The sequence below is a fragment of the Vulpes vulpes genome, chromosome 2, assembly GCF_048418805.1.
Source record: "Vulpes vulpes isolate BD-2025 chromosome 2, VulVul3, whole genome shotgun sequence".
Classification (NCBI taxonomy): domain Eukaryota; kingdom Metazoa; phylum Chordata; class Mammalia; order Carnivora; family Canidae; genus Vulpes; species Vulpes vulpes.
The window spans coordinates 147,413,667-147,434,089 of record NC_132781.1 but is presented as its reverse complement, the minus strand read 5'-3'; the positions used below and the strand labels follow the sequence as shown (position 1 = coordinate 147,434,089).

At 35.4% G+C, this 20,423-nt stretch overlaps 1 protein-coding gene and 1 long non-coding RNA gene across 2 annotated transcripts in view; one reads left to right on the top strand and one right to left on the bottom strand.

Moving 5' to 3' along the window:
• The first annotated feature begins 3,297 nt into the window (after positions 1–3,297).
• LOC112931645 (uncharacterized) overlaps positions 3,298–20,423 on the top strand; it is a 57,758-nt gene continuing 40,632 nt past the window's right edge. The window contains exons 1-2 of the long non-coding RNA XR_003237346.2: positions 3,298–3,385; positions 10,014–10,061. This is a non-coding gene — a long non-coding RNA (uncharacterized lncRNA). The remainder of the gene's footprint in view (positions 3,386–10,013; positions 10,062–20,423) is intronic.
• Positions 7,005–20,423, bottom strand: part of ITFG1 (integrin alpha FG-GAP repeat containing 1) — a 281,953-nt gene continuing 268,534 nt past the window's right edge. The window contains exons 15-18 of the mRNA XM_026014322.2: positions 15,797–15,921; positions 15,065–15,147; positions 11,292–11,409; positions 7,005–8,407 (exon numbers count right to left, since the gene is read on the bottom strand). Coding sequence (XP_025870107.1) covers positions 8,348–8,407; positions 11,292–11,409; positions 15,065–15,147; positions 15,797–15,921 — 386 coding nt within the window. The 3' untranslated portion in view covers positions 7,005–8,347. The remainder of the gene's footprint in view (positions 8,408–11,291; positions 11,410–15,064; positions 15,148–15,796; positions 15,922–20,423) is intronic.

The following is a 20,423-nucleotide window of genomic DNA, read 5'->3' as shown; positions in this document are numbered from 1 at the left end:
GCTGGAGCCTTGATGTGGGACTTCCAGCCTTCAGAACCGTGACAAAAGAAATGTTGCTTAAGCCACACAGTCTATGGCATTTTGTTATGGAAGCCTGAGCAGACTAATGCAAAGCTATAATGATTAAAGAAGACAGAGGAATTTACATAACCTAGCTGATGTACAGAAAAATCTATTTTTACTGTTATGACAGGGGGGTCTCACACCACTTTTCTTACAGTGTATGGATATGGGAAGGGTGATGGCAAAATATGGTGAAAAGTGATACATTGTTATTATATATCTGTAGGGCTTTTTTAGGGAAAGAAAAGAGGAAAAGAAACATTTTTTTAAAGATTTTATTTATTAGAGAGAGAGAGAGAGAGAGAGAGAGAGAGAAACACACAGGCAGAGGGAGAAGCAGGCTTCATGAGGGAGCCTGACGTGGGACTTGATCCCGGGTCTCCAGGATCAGGCCCTGGGCTGAAGGTGGCGCTAAACCACTGAGCCACCCGGGCTGCCCAGGAAAAAAATTTTAAGTCATAGTATTCTGCTTGGGCTACCATAACAAAATACTACAGACTTAGTGGCTTAAACAATAGAAATGATATTTTCTCACAGTTTTGGAGGCTGGAAGTCCAAGATCAAGGTGCACGTGGGCTTAGTTTCTGGTGAGACTTCTCTTCCTGGCCTGCAGACTGCAGACTTCTTGCTTTCTCTTACATGGCCCTTCCTTTGTGCACTGCCAACTCTTCATTTCTATTCCTGTAATAAGGACACCACTCAGATTGCATTAAGGTCCTACCCTTATGACCTCATTTGACCTTAATTATATGCTCAGAAGCCCAGTCTCCACATTCACTCACACTGAGGATTAGAGCTTCAATATATGAATGTAGGGCATGGGGGACACAATTTAGTCCATATATTCATACAGTCATGAACCAAAACTATTCGTGTTGATGACTTTGAAGAGCTGCTTCCAGGGAGTCAACACGAGTTCTTTCAGTAACACTGTCACCTCTACTTGTTTCCAAATTTCTGCTTAGTGTAATTGCAAAGCAAGAAGTTTTTATTTTTATTTTTAAGGTTTTATTTATTTATTGAGACACAGAGAGAGAGGCAGAGACACAGGCAGAGGGAGAAGCAGGCTCCACGCTGGGAGCCCGACGTGGGACCCGATCCCGGGTCTCCAGGATCACACCCCTGGCTGCAGGTGGTGCTAAACTGCTGCGCCACCGGGGCTGCCCCGTATCTCAGCTTTGTCAAGAGAATTTCTGATCAGGTACTTTCATTTGATTGTGAAAAACCAAGAAAGATCCTAATGATATTTCTTAGAACAATATTGCTAACATATATGGTATCATTTTCTTTTTCTTTTTCTTTTTGAAGGGGAGGGTGGAGAGAGAGAGAGAGAGAGAGAGAGAGAGAATGTATATGTGTCTTAAGCAGGCTACACACCCAGCACGCAGCCCAACTCAGGGCTTTGATCTCATGACCCTGACTGAGATCATGACCTGAACTGCAATCAAGAGTCAGCACTTAACCAACTGAGCCACCCAGGCACCCCTGGTGTCATTTTCTTAAAAGCCAAAATCCCATTTTGAAATATCTGTTTACTTTATGCTTAAACCTGGTTACTGCAAACTGAAATGAATGCTTTTTTTATTCATAAAACATGAAACCATAATATTAAAGTGTAAAATTCTTCATATAGTTATTTGGTAATGTTTCCTAAATAGAGTAACTCTCATATGTTCAACTTAAGGCCTTGATGCACTGAATATTTGTGCTGCTTGCTATGTACTCCTATGCTATTAATGCTAGTGTGATTAGAATGCAAATATATTCAACTATATATTGGTGTTATTCAATTTTCATTTTTAAAGGAAGTTGTGTCTAAATTATTGCAATTATTAGCAGCAAATCTCTATTTTTTATGATATATATAAGGTTTATAATGAAACCCTTTCTAGAGATGTGATCTATGAAAGATTCTTTGGGAAACTTTTGTAAGATTTTTAAAAAATTGTGGAATACAATACATGGAAAAGTATCTAAAACAAACATGTATGTATAGTTTAATTATAAAGCTAAGTGCCATGTAAACAACACCCAGATCAAGAAATAAAACTTCAGGATGCCTGGGTGGCTCAGCAGTTCAGTTGAGCGTCTGCCTTCTGCTCAGGGCGTGGCCCTGGGTCCGGGGATCGAGTCCCACATCAGGCTCCCTAGGAGGAGCCTGCTTCTCTCTCTGCCTGTGTCTCTGTGTGTGTCTCTCTCTAATGAATAAATAAATCTTAAAACACACACACACACACACACACACACACACACACACACACAAAAGAAATAAAACTTCACTTATACCCTGAAGCTCCCCATGTGCTTGTGCCTGATTATAATCTTCTCCCAATTTCTTAGTTTATCACTATTATCATTTCCTTCCTTTAGTTTTCTTTTTGTTCTTCCTCAAGGAACATAACTGTTTTTCTCTTTTTGAAAAATGAAGTATAGTTGACATACAATCTTCTATTCATTACAGGTGTACAACATAATGATTTGGCAACTGTACGCATTACAAAATGTTTACCACGGTAAATGTAGTTACCCTCTGTTGCCGTATGAAGTTTACACTCTTACTATATTCCCTCTGCTGTACTTTTCATCTTGTGACATATTTATTGTGGAACCGAAATTTGGTACTTCTTAATCCCCTTTACCTATTTTGCCCATCCCTTCACTCCTCTCTGGGAACCACCAATTTGTTCTCTATATTTATGAGTCTGTATCTGATGATTTGTTTACTTAATTTCCATTTCCCAAACTTGAACACCTTTTTACATGTTTCTTGGCTACTTGTTTCCTTTTCTTAGTGAATGACCTTTTCAAAACTTTTGTGCAATTTTTTACTGGGCTGTCTTTTCAAATAATTTTGTAGCCTTTCTCTATTTTGGATAATTAATCAGTTATATGTGTTGAAATATTTCCTTTCATTTTATGGCTTGTCTTCATCCTTTTAATAGTGTCTGTGATGAATAGAAGTTGTTAATTTTAATGTGTTCCTGTACATAGAGAATTTGCCATATAGTGTTTTTATTGACTTGAATAAGAAACCCATCCCTACCTCAGGATCATGAAGTTATTTATGTGTTTTTAGTTATTAAATACTATAAGCTGGTAAATTTGCATTCATGCTTATTTTTTTATTTTTTAAAAGATTTTATTTATTTATTCATAGAGACACAGAGAGAGAGAGAGAGGCGGAGACACAGGCAGAGGGAGAAGCAGGCTCCATGCAGGGAGCCCGACGTGGGACTCGATCCTGCGTCTCCAGGATCACACCCCGGGCTGCAGGTGGCGCTAAACTGCTGCGCCACAGGGACTGCCCTGCATTCATGTTTAGGTCTGGAATCCATCTGTCTCTTCACTAATACTATACTGTATTAATCATTATAACTTTATAATAAGTTTAGATATCTGACGGATCAAGTTCTTTGTTATTTTTCAGGATTCTCTGGGCTATTTTTGGCCCTTTGTATTTCTACATGCATTTTAGAAACAGCTTGTCAAGTTTAGCAGCAGCAACAATAACAACAATGCATTGGGTTCTTGACTAGAGTTTGGGATGATTTGACATCTTTATGATACTTTGTCTTCCTGTCTATGAACATGGTATAGGTGTACTTTTATTGAAGACTCCTTTAATGTTTCTGAAGAAAGTTTTATCATTAACCCCATAGAGATGTGATACATCTTGTGTTATTGATTCATGGATAGTTGACTTTGATGCTTTTGTAAATGTTACCTGTTTTAAAATCCATTTTGTATCTGATTTGCTCATATATAAAAGTGCAGTTGACTTTAGAAACCATCTCAAAAAAAAAAACAAAAAAACCAAAAAACAAAACCCATCTCCAGAGAGTGCTGTATTCTGATCAGGAATATGAGAATTCTAGTTGATACAGTTGTTCCTCATCCATGTCAGCACTTAGAATTCCAATATTTTTTTTGTTTTAGCTGTTATGTGTGTAATGGTATCTTTTCATGATTTTATTTATTTATTTATTTAAATTTTTATTTACTTATGATAGTCACACAGAGAGAGAGAGAGAGAGAGAGGCAGAGACACAGGCAGAGGGAGAAGCAGGCTCCATGCACCGGGAGCCTGATGTGGGATTCGATTCCGGGTCTCCAGGATCGCGCCCTGGGCCAAAGGCAGGTGCCAAACCACTGCGCCACCCAGGGATCCCTCTTTTCATGATTTTAATATTCATTTACCTAGCAGCTAATGATGTGGGGTATCCTATCATGTGATTAGTTGCCAATTGTGTACCTTTTTTTAGTGACATATTCAAGTTCTTGCCCACTTTTAAATTGGATTATGTATTGTTGACTTTTAAGGGTTCTGGATACATTCTGCATATAAGCCCATTGTTGGATATGTGATTTGCAAAAATTTTCTTCCCATGTGCAGCTTGTCTATTCATAGTCTTTTTAAAAAAGATTTTATGATTTATTTGAGAGAGGGCACAAACTGGGGGTAGAGGCAAAGGGAGAAGCAGACTCTGCTGAGCAACAAGCCCCTGTGGGGCTTAATCCCAGGACCCTGGGATCATGGCCTGAGCTGAAGGCAGATGCTTAAACCACTGAGCCACCCAACACCCCAATCATCTATTCATAGTCTTGAAGCTGGTTTTGGCAAAGAAAATGTCTTTAATTTAAAAGTCAAATTTATCAATATTTTCTTTTATGGATCATACTTTTGGTGTCATTTTTAAGGACTTTTTGCCTAACTCCAGTTTGTGAAGATATTCTATGTTTTCTTCTAAAAGCCTATAGTTTTATGTTTTACATTTATGATCCATTTTTAAGATTGATTGATTGATTGTGAGAGTGAGAGAGCTTGGGGAGGAGGGACAGAGGAAGAAGGAGAGAGTCTTAAGCTCCACATTTTCATGACTCTGAGATCATGACCTGAGCCAAAACCAAGGGTTGGATGCTTAACTGACCTCACCACTCAGGTGCTGCAGTTTATGAACCATTCTGAGTTAATTATCATAGAAGGTGTGAGGTTTAGGTTAAGTTCTTTTTTCTTTGCTGTTGTTTGACCAACTGTTCTAACACTATCTGTTGAAAAGACTGCCTTCCATTGAATCACTTTTACACTCTTGTCAAAAATCAAATAGCTCTATTTGTGTAAGTTTCTTTCTGGACCCTTTGTTTTGTTCCATTGCTCTGTGTGTCCATCTTTTTGTCAATACCACACTCTCTCAGTTACTATAACTTTATTACAAGATTTTTAAAAAAGATTTTATTTATTCATGAGTGACACACACACACACACACACACACACAGAGGCAGAGAAATAGGCAGGGGGAGAAGCAGGCTCCATGAAGGGAGCCCGATGTGGGACTCGATCCTGGGACTCTAGGACCACACCTTGGGCTGAAGGCAGGCGCTAAACCGCTGAGCCATCCAGGGATCCCCTATTATAAGATTTAACGGAAGTCTTAAAATCAGATAGTTTGATTCCTCCATTTTTGCCTTCTTTTTCAAAATTATTTTAAGCTGTTCTAGTTCCTTCATTCTTTTATATAAAGTTTATAATGTATAGCTACAAAAAATACTGCTAGGATTTTGATAAGGATAGTATTAAATCTATAGATCACTTTGGGGAGTGTTCATTCGCATCTTTAGTAGGTTGAATCTTCCAATCCATGAACAGTGTCTACTTTTAAATCTTCCTTGATTTCTTTCATTAGCATTTTGTAGTTTTCTGCATACAAATCCCATGAATACTTTGTTATAGGTCTACATAAGAATTTCAGAGGCACCTGGGTGGCTCAGCTGGTTAAAAATCCAACTTTTGATTTTGGCTCAGGTCATGGATCTCAGGGTTTTGGGATTGAACCCAGCATTGGGCTCCCTGCTCAGCAGGGAGTCTGCTGGTATCCCATTCCTTCTGCTCATGTGCTCTAAGTAAATACATCTTTTAAAAAGAATTTCATTATTGTATCTGTTTTAAATAGTACTTAAAAAATGTCAACTTTCAATTGCTCATTGTGTTCACATATAAATGATTGATTGTGTTGACCTTGTGTCCTGCTGAAATTGCTAAATTCACTTAGTTCTAGGAGGTTTTGTGTATGTGTGTGCGTGTGTGTGTATAGATTCCTGGGAATATTCTGGATACTCATGTCATCTACTAATAGGAATATTTTTATTTCTTCCTTTCCAATCTGTATGCCTTTTATTTCCTTTTCTTTATTACTTTCATTAAGATTTCTAGTACTATGTGGAAAAGTATCAATGGGAGAGGACATCCTTGCCTTGTACCTAATCATTGGCAGAAGGCATTCAATCTCACCATGAAGTAGACTGTTAGCTGCATATTTTAAAAAAAAAGCCCTTTAAATTTAAGGAAGTTCTTTCTATTCATAGTTTGCCTAGATTAAAGAAAATCAGGAATGGATGTTAGATTTGTTAAGTTTTCTCTGATTTCTAATTTATTTATTTATTTATTTTAAAAATTTTATTTCTAATTTATTTTTCTCTGATTTTTCTAATTTATTAATATGGTGAGTTATACTGCTTCCCCCCACCTCAAATAGTGAAATTAGTTTTTCATTTTGGATGTAATCCACTTGGTCATTATATATGTACTCGGTTTTGGCATTAAAGAAATATTGACCTTATTAAAGGAGTTTTGAAGTATTCCTTCCTCTTTTCTTTTTTTCTCTTTAACATTTTCTTTGCTTATAACATACTCCTCATAGATCCTGACTCCAAGTGAGTTTTAAAACTCATGCGGTATCAATTGAGAGATACTTAGCTCAATAGTCTTTAGGAGAGTGTGGAATTGTGCCTCGCAGTATTGTTGTCGAGTACTGTAGTCAGGTGATTCCTGTCTTGCATGAACTCACAAGGAGGCAATGGGTGAGTCACTTTACCTCTGTCTTACGGTCCAGATAAATGATTTAGACTTTATACTTAAAAAATACTTACAAACTCATCAAAATACTTTGTTTCAATACACAGTATTTATTAAGGAGACACATTAACATGCTTAGATACACAAAGTAAACCACTTGTACACATGCCATTGTCAATGAACTGTAAAGAAAAAAATAACATGAAGAACAAAATTATTGTTTTTAGATAGGTTTTTGTGTTTTATAGCCATCACATGTCCACTGTGTATTAGAAAATTAATAGCACTGATATATAAACTTTTCCCAGTCTTAGGTGTACGTCTTAAAGTAATATTTTGGTGAAGTGAAGTTCATAAAAATTTGCATTGAAGTCTGAATGTAAATTAGAGATTCCAATATGCTTTTGAGAATAAAAATGTGGTTGAAGATTTGCATTCTTAGATGCTATCTACAGCAGTTCCTTTCAAGAAATCAGACATTCCTCATTATCACATGATAAGGATCAGTGTTGAAATGAAAATTTTTAGTGCACATTAATTCTCGGAGGGTACTATAATTTTTAGTTCATATGAGCAAATAATAAATTGTTATGTGATGCCAACCACTAAGAATTTAGGTCTTCCAAAGAATATGATTTTCTCATGCCTGAAAATAACATTCTATTGAGTCTAAATATTTTGATAATTAGTTGTAGCAATCTGTAAAAAAAAAAACAAAACAAAACCTAAAAATAATAATCATGACAACTACCACTTATTGAGCAGTTAACTAATTTTGTGCTAGGCACCAAGCTAAGCACTCCACATACATCATCCCATCTAATGTTTATAAACCCAAGTGAGTAGTATTACTAGCCCCATTTGTAAACAAGAAAACAAGGCTCACAGAGGTTAACAATTAGCCAAATTCAAACAGCTTGTAAGTGGTGGAACCAGGAATTTAAGGCAAGTCTGTTGGACTGCAATTCCAAAGCCAGAGTACCCTAGCTGTATCCTGTGTGCTATCACCTGCTACAACTTTATCTGTGATACATTCGCAAAGGTATAATTCGTATTGTTAGAATAAGAAGCAAGACCCATTCAAGTGGAACACAAAATCTGCTCATTTTTTTAATTTATACATGTCTTTTTCCATCATCATTATTCTAGTAAGATTATAAATACATAAACACCTGAGTACATGCAACACATTCCACAAAGGAACAAAAATGTACAGCACATTTAAATAGCCCAAATTATTGTATACAAAGTGCTTTAAAAAAAGAGCTTGTGACATGTTCAGACCATATTTATTTGAATACTTTTCAATAATTACCAAAGGATACATCATTTATAAATAATATTCAAAGTCCCTTAATTTCTTCTATCAGCCAAATTTAGTATTCCAGTTAATCAAGTGAGTAGCCGTTCCATTATGTAATATTAAAGGCAAGTCACATAGCATCAAAATGAAACCGATGGGCTTCTTGTCGTTTTTCTCTATCATCTGCTTTCTGAAAAAGAATTTTAGACTAGTTTATAAATGATAGGAAAAGGTCAAGAGAAGACTTATTTCTGAAATAAAAAGTAATGAAAAAAACAAATCTTTAAGCAAATAGATAAAAGATACGATTTTATTATGTAATCATCTTATAAAACTTTTTTTTTTTAATTTTTATTTATTTATGATAGTCACAGAGAGAGAGAGAGGCAGAGACACAGGCGGAGGGAGAAGCAAGCTCCATGCACCGGGAGCCCAATATGGGACTCGATCCCGGGTCTCCAGGATCGCGCCCTGGGCCAAAGGCAGGCGCCAAACCGCTGCGCCACCCAGGGATCCCTTATAAAACTTTTATAGTTTACAGTAGCTATTTTATAATTAATAACCCACTAATTGAATTTAAAAACAATAAGAAATGTTCCTAAAATATTAGTTTGTTATCATTTCTTATTTATTTGAAAGTAGTAGTAAATATTAGAATCTACAATGGTGGAATGACCTATTATACTTTTCCCATTCTTAATACTGATGTTAATAAATGAATCTAAGTAACTTAATTATTTTGGCATTAACCTATTGATTTAGCATATATTCATTGACCTCCACTCCCAGCAAAGTACTGTGCTTGGTATTTTGAGGGATTAAAAAAAATTCTGAGTTTTGTATCATGTTCTCAAGAAACTTAAAGAAAAAAGTGAAACATATTGAATAACTATTTCAGGGAAAAAATATCACTAATATTCTGGGAGAGAGATTACTTGTAGGTTGGAATGAGGAAAGGGAAAGCTTTGGAAAGAAAATATTTATGGAAAATAGAGGAGAAGAGGCATTCCTTCCAAGCTTGGAGTAGAATAGGTGCGCTCACGGGAACTTGGGCAGGAGCAGGGAATATGTGAAACAAACATGGTTGGAAAGGTATATGATGGAGTCACAGGGAAGTTCTATGAAGGCTAGGTTAAGGAGTTGACACATTTTAGGCAGGGATTTTTGAGCCGAGGAGTGATATCATTAAGGCTAAACTTGATGAGTTATAAAGACAGCAGTGTGATCAATGGAGTGAAAAGGGAGAGAATAGATTCAGGGAGACTAGGCAGGACTGAACAGAACAAAGCCCTGAGAGTAAGAATGTAGAAGTGGAGTCAGCTACAGAGATTGTTATGGAAGCAGAATCAGTAGGGCAACTGATCAAATCTTATAAGTAGGTAGGAAAGAAGAGAGACAAAGCTTTAAAGTATTTGTTTTAAGTGGTCTAGGTAGAGATGTCATGAATACAGCTGGAAATGGCTAAGAGAACTTTAGGAACAGATGAGTGTTAGGGATATTTGAGGTGATAGTTTGAGCTATGGTTTTGGATAAAATTGGCAGGAAAAGTGTAGAAAGAAGATGGCTTAGGGCAGACACTGTGTTTAGGAATGGGTAGAAAAGGAGCACCCAGCTAGGTGAAAGAGAAGTGGTCAAAGAGGTAGAGATGAAGCACAGTACCGTAGGAGAGTATACATGGTCAAATCTACATCTGTATTTAAAACTTCAATTTTTTGCCACTGGATCATTATTACTATGTTTATAGTGTAATCAGGTGATCGGAGAAATTAATGAAATTATTTTTCTTCCTTTTATAGGTCTAGAGCTATGTTCTTCAGACTATGTTCTGACACTTCTGGACAAAAGTATGTAGAATTACCCTTTATTTTATGTCTTCAGTTGCAATCTTAAAAGTAAATGAATGTATAAGTTTCTGTTATCCTTTTTAAAGTGTAATGGAGTAATTTTTTAGGAAGAGACAAACCTATGAACATTTATCAGAACAATTAAGATCTCTTCTCCCTAACTTCCCAACAGCTAAAGCACATGGTAAATTTAGTTTACAAAAAATGATTATGATAGGCATGACATTCAAAACAGAGAAGGTACAAAAAAAGTAAACACTTTTATGACAAGAAGAAGCCTTTTTTGGGAAACAATGTAGGAACCTGCTAGTTACATACTTTAACATATATTCATATTAATTCATGTATAATTCATATTCACATTTTCATAGAAATTAGCTTTTTCAATTTATATCTAAACTGCTAGTAAATTTATGTGATAGTCTCCTTTTTCCTCCTCATAAACACTGTATACAAAAATCTACACTTTTTAAAAAAAGATTTTATTTATTTACTCATGAGAGACAGAGAGAGAGAGAGAGAGAGAGAGGCAGAGACATAGGCAGAGGGGGAAGCAGGCTCCATGCAGAGAGCCCGACATGGGACTCCATCCTGGGTCTCCAGGATCAGGCCCTGGGCTGAAGGCAGCGCTAAACCGCTGAGCCACCCAGGCTGCCCAAGACTGTTGTTTTTAAATATTATTTAACCATTATTCTAAAGAATAGGAAAACGTTTAGTTTAGTGCAAAGAATACTTTATAGATGGAAAAGACGTTTATCACTTTAGTTGTTACTTCACACCCATACCTGAGAAAATCATTTAACCTCTCTGTGTTCTAATTCTTTATATAGGCATAGCCATTATTCCTGGAAAAAAGTGTTCATGGCTCTAACAGTAGATAATAAACACAGGCCAGTTAAAAAATGATTATTATTTTTTGGGCTTTTATGACATTACTTCTAATTAAGTTTTTCTATATACCTGGGAATTGTGGGGTGATCATTTTATTACTATTGTATAGCACTGAAGTTTTAAAATAATTTCCTGTGATTTGTATGAGTTGCTAAGAGACACCAGTAACTTAAGGGGATGAAAGAAATTATAATAAAAAAGAAGACATTATGGATAGAATGTGAAAAATCACAAAATCTTAGTCTTTTGAAAAAAGTCTATACTATTTAGTATTTTTAGAGAGCAATATATTACTATTATAAATTAACAAGAGTTAATGTTTCACTTAAATGAACAAACCTTTTCCTGCCAATGTAAAATGCCAATTATTGCCAAGATGAAAACACAGACACCGATGAGAGCTATAGCAGTAAGTAGAACAATGTTACTTGGTGTAAGATACAGTTTGGCACTCCAGCTGCAGATAAAACAGAATCATTAAAATTACACATTTTACTGAAAAATAACAAAATTCTACTGAGTCCCAAAAGCAAATAGCTATTAATTAATGAATCAGATGATTCATCCATTAATTCATTCTCCCATATATCCATTCACTATACATAAAACAACAGCAATAAATTTAGATAGGGTTAAGAATATTGATGATCCTACAGAATTCAGATTTTACTCAGAGAACTGGAAAAGAACAGAATTTCTGATGAGATGCTTCATTATTTTTCTTTGATCCTATGAGAATTATTCTTACGTAAACTTATTAAGGGTACTTAGAACAATTGGAGACTTTTTTTTACATCTCGATTTACTTGCTGAATCTGAAACCTAATTTTGATAAGATCTTGTATCACCTTATTTTTTTATCTCTGTTCACATATGTACCATGGGCAACTAAACCAGCCATATATCTAAGTGGGTGAGAATAGATGGCTTGTGTAAAAACACTTGTATCATTTCTGTAACATGTTGGAGGGTTTATATTACTATAATGATGTTGAGACTTCTTAGAAAATCACTTTTAGTCCCTTAGTGTTAATGGCAATATGTAGACCATAGTATAAATAGAACTAGTTCTTTCTTCTAAAACAGTCCACATAATACAGTACTTGCAAACCCTGAAAAGCTTAAAACTGAGGTCTATATTATCAACATTGTAGGTGGTTATGTACAAAGAATTTTGTTGTCTTTGAAAATAGGTAATGCATAAATTTCATTTTAAAGTCACTATTATTGTATTACTGTCAGTTTCTTCCTTTAGGTCTGTTAATAGTTGTTTTATATATGTAGGTGATCCTGTGTTGGGCACCTAAATATTTCCAATTGTTACACCCTGTTGTTGGATTGACTCCTATATTATTTTATAATGCCCTTCTTTGTCTTTTTTCAGTCTTTGTTTTAAAGTCTGTTTTGTCTGACATAAGTATAGCTACGCAGCTTCTTTTGGTTCCCACTTGTGTGAAACATCTTTCCTCTCCTTTCACCTTCAGTCTGTGTCTTTATGTCTGAGGTGAATCTCCTGTAGGTAGCATAGAGATGGGGCTTGTTTTCTAATCCATTCAGCCTATTTTCATTTTAAAAGTTTAATGAAAGTAAGATCATTCTGATGAATAGCAAGTACGATTGACTTATTTTGAGATAATTAAAATTTATTGATCTGTAAGTTAGCCTCTAGTCAATAAATCTCAAAATACACCTCAAACTAAAATCAATTTAGTTTTTATTATGTACATAAATTTGAAAAGAACAGTTCTTCAGAAAGAGCAAGGGAAACATGAAAAATGTTGAGATTATAAAAGAAAACTATAAAAGAATTTTCCAGAAACTCAAAAGTAAGAAAACTAGGAAAACGATTATTGTTAGTTGAGGTTAGCTATTTTCAGTACCTTACCTCATACTTAAAAAAAGAAAAAGTTCTTTCATGAGACTTTTTTTGGGTAGTTCTTAAGCAGACTTAAAACTGTGAAAATAGGAATCTTGGTAAAAAATTGGACAAAAGGCTAGTCCTTAATTTCTTACTCAGAAGCAGTCATTCTTAACAGTTTTTTGCATATCCTTCCAGAGATATTCTATACAGATAAAGACATATATGCACAGATTCCTTTTTCACATCACAAATGGTTGATTACATACTCTAAATGCATTTTTCTTTTATTGTCTTTTGCTTACCACTCTATTTTAAGAAACTGTTCTATGTGATGATATTATACCACATAGAAATATCAAGACCTTTTCCTACTCATGGTACAGATTTTTTAGTTTTGTTATAAATTTCACGTATAGAAAAATAACAAACACATAATACAGATTCATTAAAAAATATCTGAATGCAGATTAGAACTGTTTCTAGTGATACTATTTTTTTTTAAGATTTTATTTACTTATTCATGAGAGACACAGAAAGAGAGGCAGAGATGTAGGCAGAGGGAGAAGCAGGCTCCATGCAGGAAGCCCAATGTGGGACTCGATCCCGGGACCACGGGATCACACCCTGAGCCAAAGGCAGGCGCTCGCTCAACCGCTGAGTCACCCAGGCGTCCCATCTTTTTTATTTGTTAAGATTTTATTTTTAAGTAATCTCTATATCCTACATGGGGCCCGAACCCATAACCCTGAAATCAAGAGTCATGTGCTCCACTGTCTGAGCCAGTCAGGTGCCCTTCTAGTGATGTTATCTTATTTCAAGCATAATGTTGTAATAAAGTTATTTTCTTAAGTAGTTTGGTTCTAAAGCCCTTTAACCCACATAAGATACATCCTGTGGTATGCTGGTAAATGGGCTCTCTGGGATGGGGAAAAAGCCCTGATTGGCAGTTGTCAATTTTCATGTTGTAAATACTCCCATCATAGCTGACATGTGACCTCACTGAACAGGGTGGGAAAAAGATGCATATAATCAGTTCATGGGGTGGCATGAACTGGTTCTAGCAAACCACTGAATATACTCCACCTAAAAATTTAATAAAGAACAATATACACTCCATTTCGAGAAGGAATGTAACAAAGCCAGACCTTGTTGGTTACATATTCATAGATACATTACACCCTTCCTCCTTGGTTATTTTTTTTCTTTTCTTTTTTAAAGATTTTTATTTACTTATTCATAAGAGACACAGAGAGAGGCAGAGACAGGAGAAGCAGGCTCCATGCAAGGAGCCTGATATGGGACTCGATCCCCGAACTCCAGATCACACCCTGGGCCGAAAGCAGATGCTCAACTGCTGAGCCACCCAGGCATCCCTGGTTATTTTTCTTCCTAGTGAAATTTAAGTGTTAGTGAATATCTTTATCATCTACTTTTAAAAAACAGGGGGGTTTAGATTTAAATGCTATTCCTATATAAGGAATATATTCTTTTTTTTTTTAAGGAATATATTCTGCTAATAAGATAAAAATACCTTTCACTGAAAACTTAATCTATGCTGGGCACTATCTGAAACATATTTTGTCTGCATCCTTTTATGGTAGAAAAAGGTGCAGAAATTGACCCTCAGCAGTGGATCTTAGTTTCCAGCCTAGGTCTGTTTGACTCTAAAACTTGTGCCTAACCACTGTGGGATATATACCACTTCCCAAGCATTTATTAGAAAGATCAGTGCTTGTTATAAAAAAATTCAGCATTCTGGGATGCCTGGGTGGCTCAGTGGTTGGGCGCTTGCTCAGGTCATGATCCTGGGATCTGGGATCGAGTCCCACATCAGGCTCTTCACAGGGAGCCTGCTTCTCTCTCTGACTGTGTCTCTGCCTTTCTCTCTCTCTCTCTCTGTCTGTGTCTCTCATGAATAAATAAATAAATCATTAAAAAAAAATTCAGCATTCTGAAATTTTAGGATTTACAGCTAGTAAACTGAAGATCAGTTTATTCAAGCAGCATATGTATAAATCCCTAATTAGTTAACTGGCTGTTTTTCTAATAAGGCTTAATTTGTTCTTTATAAAAAAAGTCAGAGACTTTTTGTGTAGGAATGTTTAGTCATTTAAGGTTTGCTGTAAGCAAATTAAATGATGGCACTCATGGGAACACAGTAGAACAGAGAGAGTTTTTACAAGATGTAACTGTACCTATGATTCTGAGTTGACAGTATTTTTACCAAAATCAGTTCAAGCAAGGACATTACCTTCGAGGAACATTGTGAGGATATGGAATGACAATTAGCTGGGAATTTGGAATGATGGCAGTCCACTCTTGTTTTCGTATAGACTGGAAAAAGAATTTAAGAACATTTAACATCTAGTATACTTTAAAAACAGAATTATTATTAAATAAGTAAGGAAAAAGCTCAAGTGCTCCTTAATTAATTGAAATTCTAGGTATGGAGTAAGCTAAATATATATATATATATATATATATATATATATATATATATATATATATATATATATTATTCCCCAAACAAGGCTCTGGTGCCCTTTTGGCCAATTTTTTAGATCTTTTCAGGGAAGGATTTTCTTTCTGTCTCATGGATTCATTAATTTACTTGAACAGTGTAGCAGACACTGTTCAAAGTGCTATGTACAAGTGCTGCTTGAAGCTAAAATTCGAGTGGAGGCGAAGTATGACAAGAAACAAAATAAAATATTATGTTAGATATTGAAGATGAAGTTAAAAGCAGGAAAGAGGGAAAGGAGGTCATGAGGTTTATGAGCAGTGGTAGAAACAATATCTTTAAGTTATGATGTGTTCTATGTAAGATAAGCTTAGATGGGTCACTTTCTTTTCCTACATTCTTTTTAAAAAGTTTCAATTATTCGAATTCAAATTCGATTAAATTCAAATTGTTAAATTCAGATATTTGAATAGTGTATATTATGACACAGATTAATTGTAAGCAAAATAAATTTTTACTCACCTTCTCTCCAGATGGACGGGGAATGCCAACATAAAGATGATCAAGGAAATTTGCACTTCGACCTAAACCAAGTACATTGTATGGTAGTTGGAGGGCTAAATGTGCTGATTGGCTGAGTTGTCCAGCTAAATTTATTAAAAAAAAAAAAGGCATCTTTGTAAACACTGCTTTCATCAAATATTAAAATGATAAAATGTTAACAATTCAGGTGCCAAAACTTAATTCTTTATGGATAAAAATGTTAAATGAAATGTCTGGTTCATTACCATCAATGATTCACTTTTCAAAGAAAGTAGCTTTATTGAGATACAATTCACATACCATAGGCATCACCCATTTAAAATGTACAATTAGTGGTTTTGAGTATATTAAAAAAGTTTTTGAGCCATAACCATGGTCAAATTTTAGAATGTTTTCATCACCCAAAAAAAGAAACCCCATTCTCATTAGTAGTTATTCTATTTCTAACCCCTACTCTTTCAGCTATGGGCAACCACAAATCTACTTTATAGAGTTGCTTCTTCTGGAGATTCATATAATCATACAATGTGTGGTCTTTTTATGAAAAATGCTGCTGTGCACATTCACATACAAGTATTTGTGTCAACTTATGTTTTCTAAAATGGTTGCACCATTCTGTATTCCCACCATTATGTATGAAGGTTCTAAGTTTTCCACGTCTTTGCTAACACTTTATCTGTTGTGGTTGTTGTTTTGTTTTTTATCATAGCCATTCCAGTAGTTGTGAAGTGGTATCTCATTGTGGCTTTTTTTGCATTTCCCTAATGACTTATGATGCTGAGTGCCTTTTCAAATGTTATTGGCTATATGTATGTGTAGTTACCTTTTTATTTCTGTGAAGGGTGATAGTAGCATCTTCTTTTATTTTGAATTTTAGTAATATGAGTCTTTTCTTTTTGCTTGTTTTGGTTTTAGTTTGCTAGTTTAGTTGGCTATCTTTTAAGGTGGTTATCAATTTGAGATTGTTCCTATTCCTTAATATAGGCACTTAAAGTACTAAATTTCCTTCCAAAAACCACTTTAGATGCATGCTATATATTGTGTTTTTGCTTTCTTGCATCTCAAATATTTTCTAGTTTCCCTTGTGATTTCTTATTTGACCCATAAGTTTTTTAGGAGTGTGTTAATTACCATATATTTGTGAATGTTCAAATATTAATGATTTTTAATATCATCCCATTATAGTTGGGGAATGTACTTGGGATGATTTCAATCATTTTCCATTATTGAGGCTTGTTTTGTGACCTAGTATATGATCTACTTTGGAGAACTTTCCAGTTGTGCTTGAGAAGAATGCATACCCTGCTCCGGTTGGGTGGAGTGTTCTATAAATGTCAGGTTTTGTTGGTTTACAGTGTCATTTTCTCTTTCTTTTTAGATATTATGCCTCATTTGATCCACTGCTAGAAGTACAGTATTAAAGTCTCCAATAATTTATTTTTGAATTATTGATTTCTCACCTCAATTCTTCGTGTATTTGAGATGCTCTGTTATTAGGTGCCAATATCTTTATAGTTTCCTTATGGACTGCCCTTTTTATTATCATTATGAAGTGTCCTTCTTTGTCTCTAGTAACATTTTTTTATCTTAAAGTCTAGTTTAATCTGATATTAGAATGGCAATTCCAGCTTTCTTTTGGTTACTCTTTGCATGGCATAATTTTCCCTATCTTTTTAATTTCAACTTATTTATATCTTTTTAAAAAAGATTTTATTTTTTTAAAGTAACCTCTATACCCAATGTAGGGCTTGAATTTACAATTCTTAGGTGAAGAGTCACATGCTCCATTGAATGAGCCAGCCAGGCACCCCTCAATTTTTTTGTATCTTTGCGCTTAAAGCGTCTCAAAGATACATAATTGTAGATGGCACATAATTGGGTCATATTATAATTATCAATTGTACCAATCTCTGTCTTTTGATAGGAGTGTTTATTCCAATTACATTTGATGTAATTACTGATAAGGTAGGATTTATGTCTCCCATTTTCTTCTGGTTTTGTACAGGTCTTATGTCATTTATTTATTTATTATTTATTATTTATTTATTTATTTATTTATTTATTTATTTATTTATTTATGATAGACATAGAGAGAGAGAGAGAGAGAGGCAGAGACACAGGAGGAGGGAGAAGCAGGCTCCATGCTGGGAGCCCTACGTGGGACTCGATCCCGGGACTCCAGGATCGTGCCCTGGGCCAAAGGCAGGCGCTAAACCGCTAAGCCACCCCGGGATCCCCGTCTTATGTCTTTTAAATTCTATTTCTTCATTGATGCTTTGTTAAATGTTTTCTAGTATACCATTTTAATTCTCTACTTTCTTTTCTCTTTTTTGAATTATGGTTTTCGTGGTTGCCATGGGGATTACAATTAGCATATTAACTAAAAAATCAACTTTAATTCCTAGTGCATATAACAACTTTGCTCCAAAATGGCTATTGTCTTCCTCTCTCCTTGCTCTTATTATACAAATTATATTTTTATGCATTAATAACCCATCAACACAGATTTATTTATTTATTAATTAATTAAAAGATTTTATTTATTTATTCATGAAAGACACAGAGAGAGAGAGAGAGAGGCAGAGACACAGGCAGAGGGAGAAGCAGGCTCCATGCAGAGAGCCCGGTGCGGGACTTGATCCCACGTCTCCAGGATCACGCCATGGGCTGAAGGCAGGTGCTAAACTGATGAGCCACCCAGGGATCCCCTCAACACAGATTTATAATGATCATTTTATGCAGTTGTCTTTTAAGACAACTTAGGAAATGAGGCATTACCATATTTTATGTTTATCTATAGTCTTATTGGTGTTTTTAACTTAATTGTGTGGATTTGAGTTACTGTCCAGTTGTCCTCTCAGTTTAGCATTTCTTGTAGGGTTGGTCTATTGGAGGTGAATTATCTGTTTTGTTTACCTAAGAATATCTGAATGTCTAAATTTCTTCATTTTTGAAGGATAGCATTGCCACATGCAGAACTCCTTTTTTTTTTTTTTTTTTAAAGATTTTATTTATTTATTCATGAGAGAGAGAGAGAGAGAGAGAGAGGTAGAGACACAGGCAGAGGGAGAAGCAGGCTCCATGCAGGGAGCTTGTCGTGGGACTCAATCCCGGGTCTCCAGGATCATGCCCTGGGCTGAAGGCGGCACTAAGCCACTGAGCCACCCAGGCTGCCCATACATGCAGAATTCCTGATTGAAAGATTGTTTCTTCCTCTCTTTTAGCACTTTGAGTATACTATCCCCTTCTGGCTTCTGTGGTTTTTGGTGAGAAGTCAGCTGTTAATCTTTTTTTTTTTTTTAAGATTTTATTTATTTTTTATTCATGAGAATACACAGAGAGGAGAGAGAGAGAGAGGCAGAGACACAGGCAGAGGGAGAAGCAGGCTCCATGTGGGACTCGATCCTGGGACTCCAGGATCACGCCCTGGGCTGTAGGTGGCGCTAAACCGCTGAGCCACAGGGGTTGCCCCTTAGCTGTTAATCTTATTGAGGCTTTCTTGTATGTAATAAGTAGCAGCTCTCTTTGTTTTTTGACAGTTTGACTATGTGTGGATCTCTTTGAATTTATTCTCCTTGGAATTTGCTGAGGTTCTTAGATATGCTGATTAATGTTCTTCATCAAATTTCTCCCATTATTGCTTCATATATTTATTTTGCCCCCTTTCCTTTTTTCCTTCTAAGAATTCCCTTCTACATATGATAGTGTGCTTGATGGAAGATACATAGGTCTCTGAGGTTTTATGTTTTTAAAAAATATTTATTTTTTATTTTACAAAGAGAGAGAGAGCAAGGGGAGGGGCTCAACCTCACAACCCTGAAATCATGACCTGAGCTGAAACCAAGAGTTGGTCACTTATCTGACTGAACCAACCAGGCACCTCTCTCAGGTTTTTCCTGTAACACAGGCTGTATACTTTCTCTATACAGAGATTTGTATTCAAGTTTGTTTATTCTTTTGTCAACTCAAATCTGTTGTTGAGCCTCTACTGAATTTTTCATTTCAGTTACTATGTTTTCCACCTACAGAATTTCTATTTAATTTTTAAAAATGATCTTTATCTCTTTATTTCCATTTTCTATTTAATAAGACATAGTTGTCATACTTAACCCTAATTCTTCCATCCTGGCTTCTTTTAGTTCTTTGAACATATTTATAATAGCTGATTTATAGTTCCTGTCAACTAAGTCCAGTATCTTTGGGCACATTTTCTGTTGTTTGCTTTTATTTTTTTAAAATGTATTTGTGGCACACATTCCTGTTTCTTTGCATATCTTATAATTTGTTGTTGCAAGTGGACTTCTTAGATACTATAACAACTATAGTATCAACCATCTCCCTTCAGGGCTTTGTCGGTTTTTCTTTGTTGTTGTTGGTGCTCATTTGTTTAATGACTTTCCTGGATGAATTCTATTGATTCTGCATTCCCCGCCACAAAGTTATTTATTTTCTTATTTTTAAAGTGTTTGTCTTAAGCCTGGCTTTCTAGGGGGCATACTTGAGTCATTATAACCAATGACTGGTACACAGGACTTCCTTAAAAATCTTGTCTATATGTGTTCCACACCTTGGGGGAAGTATGTGTGGAAGCATGCCTTCAAACTTC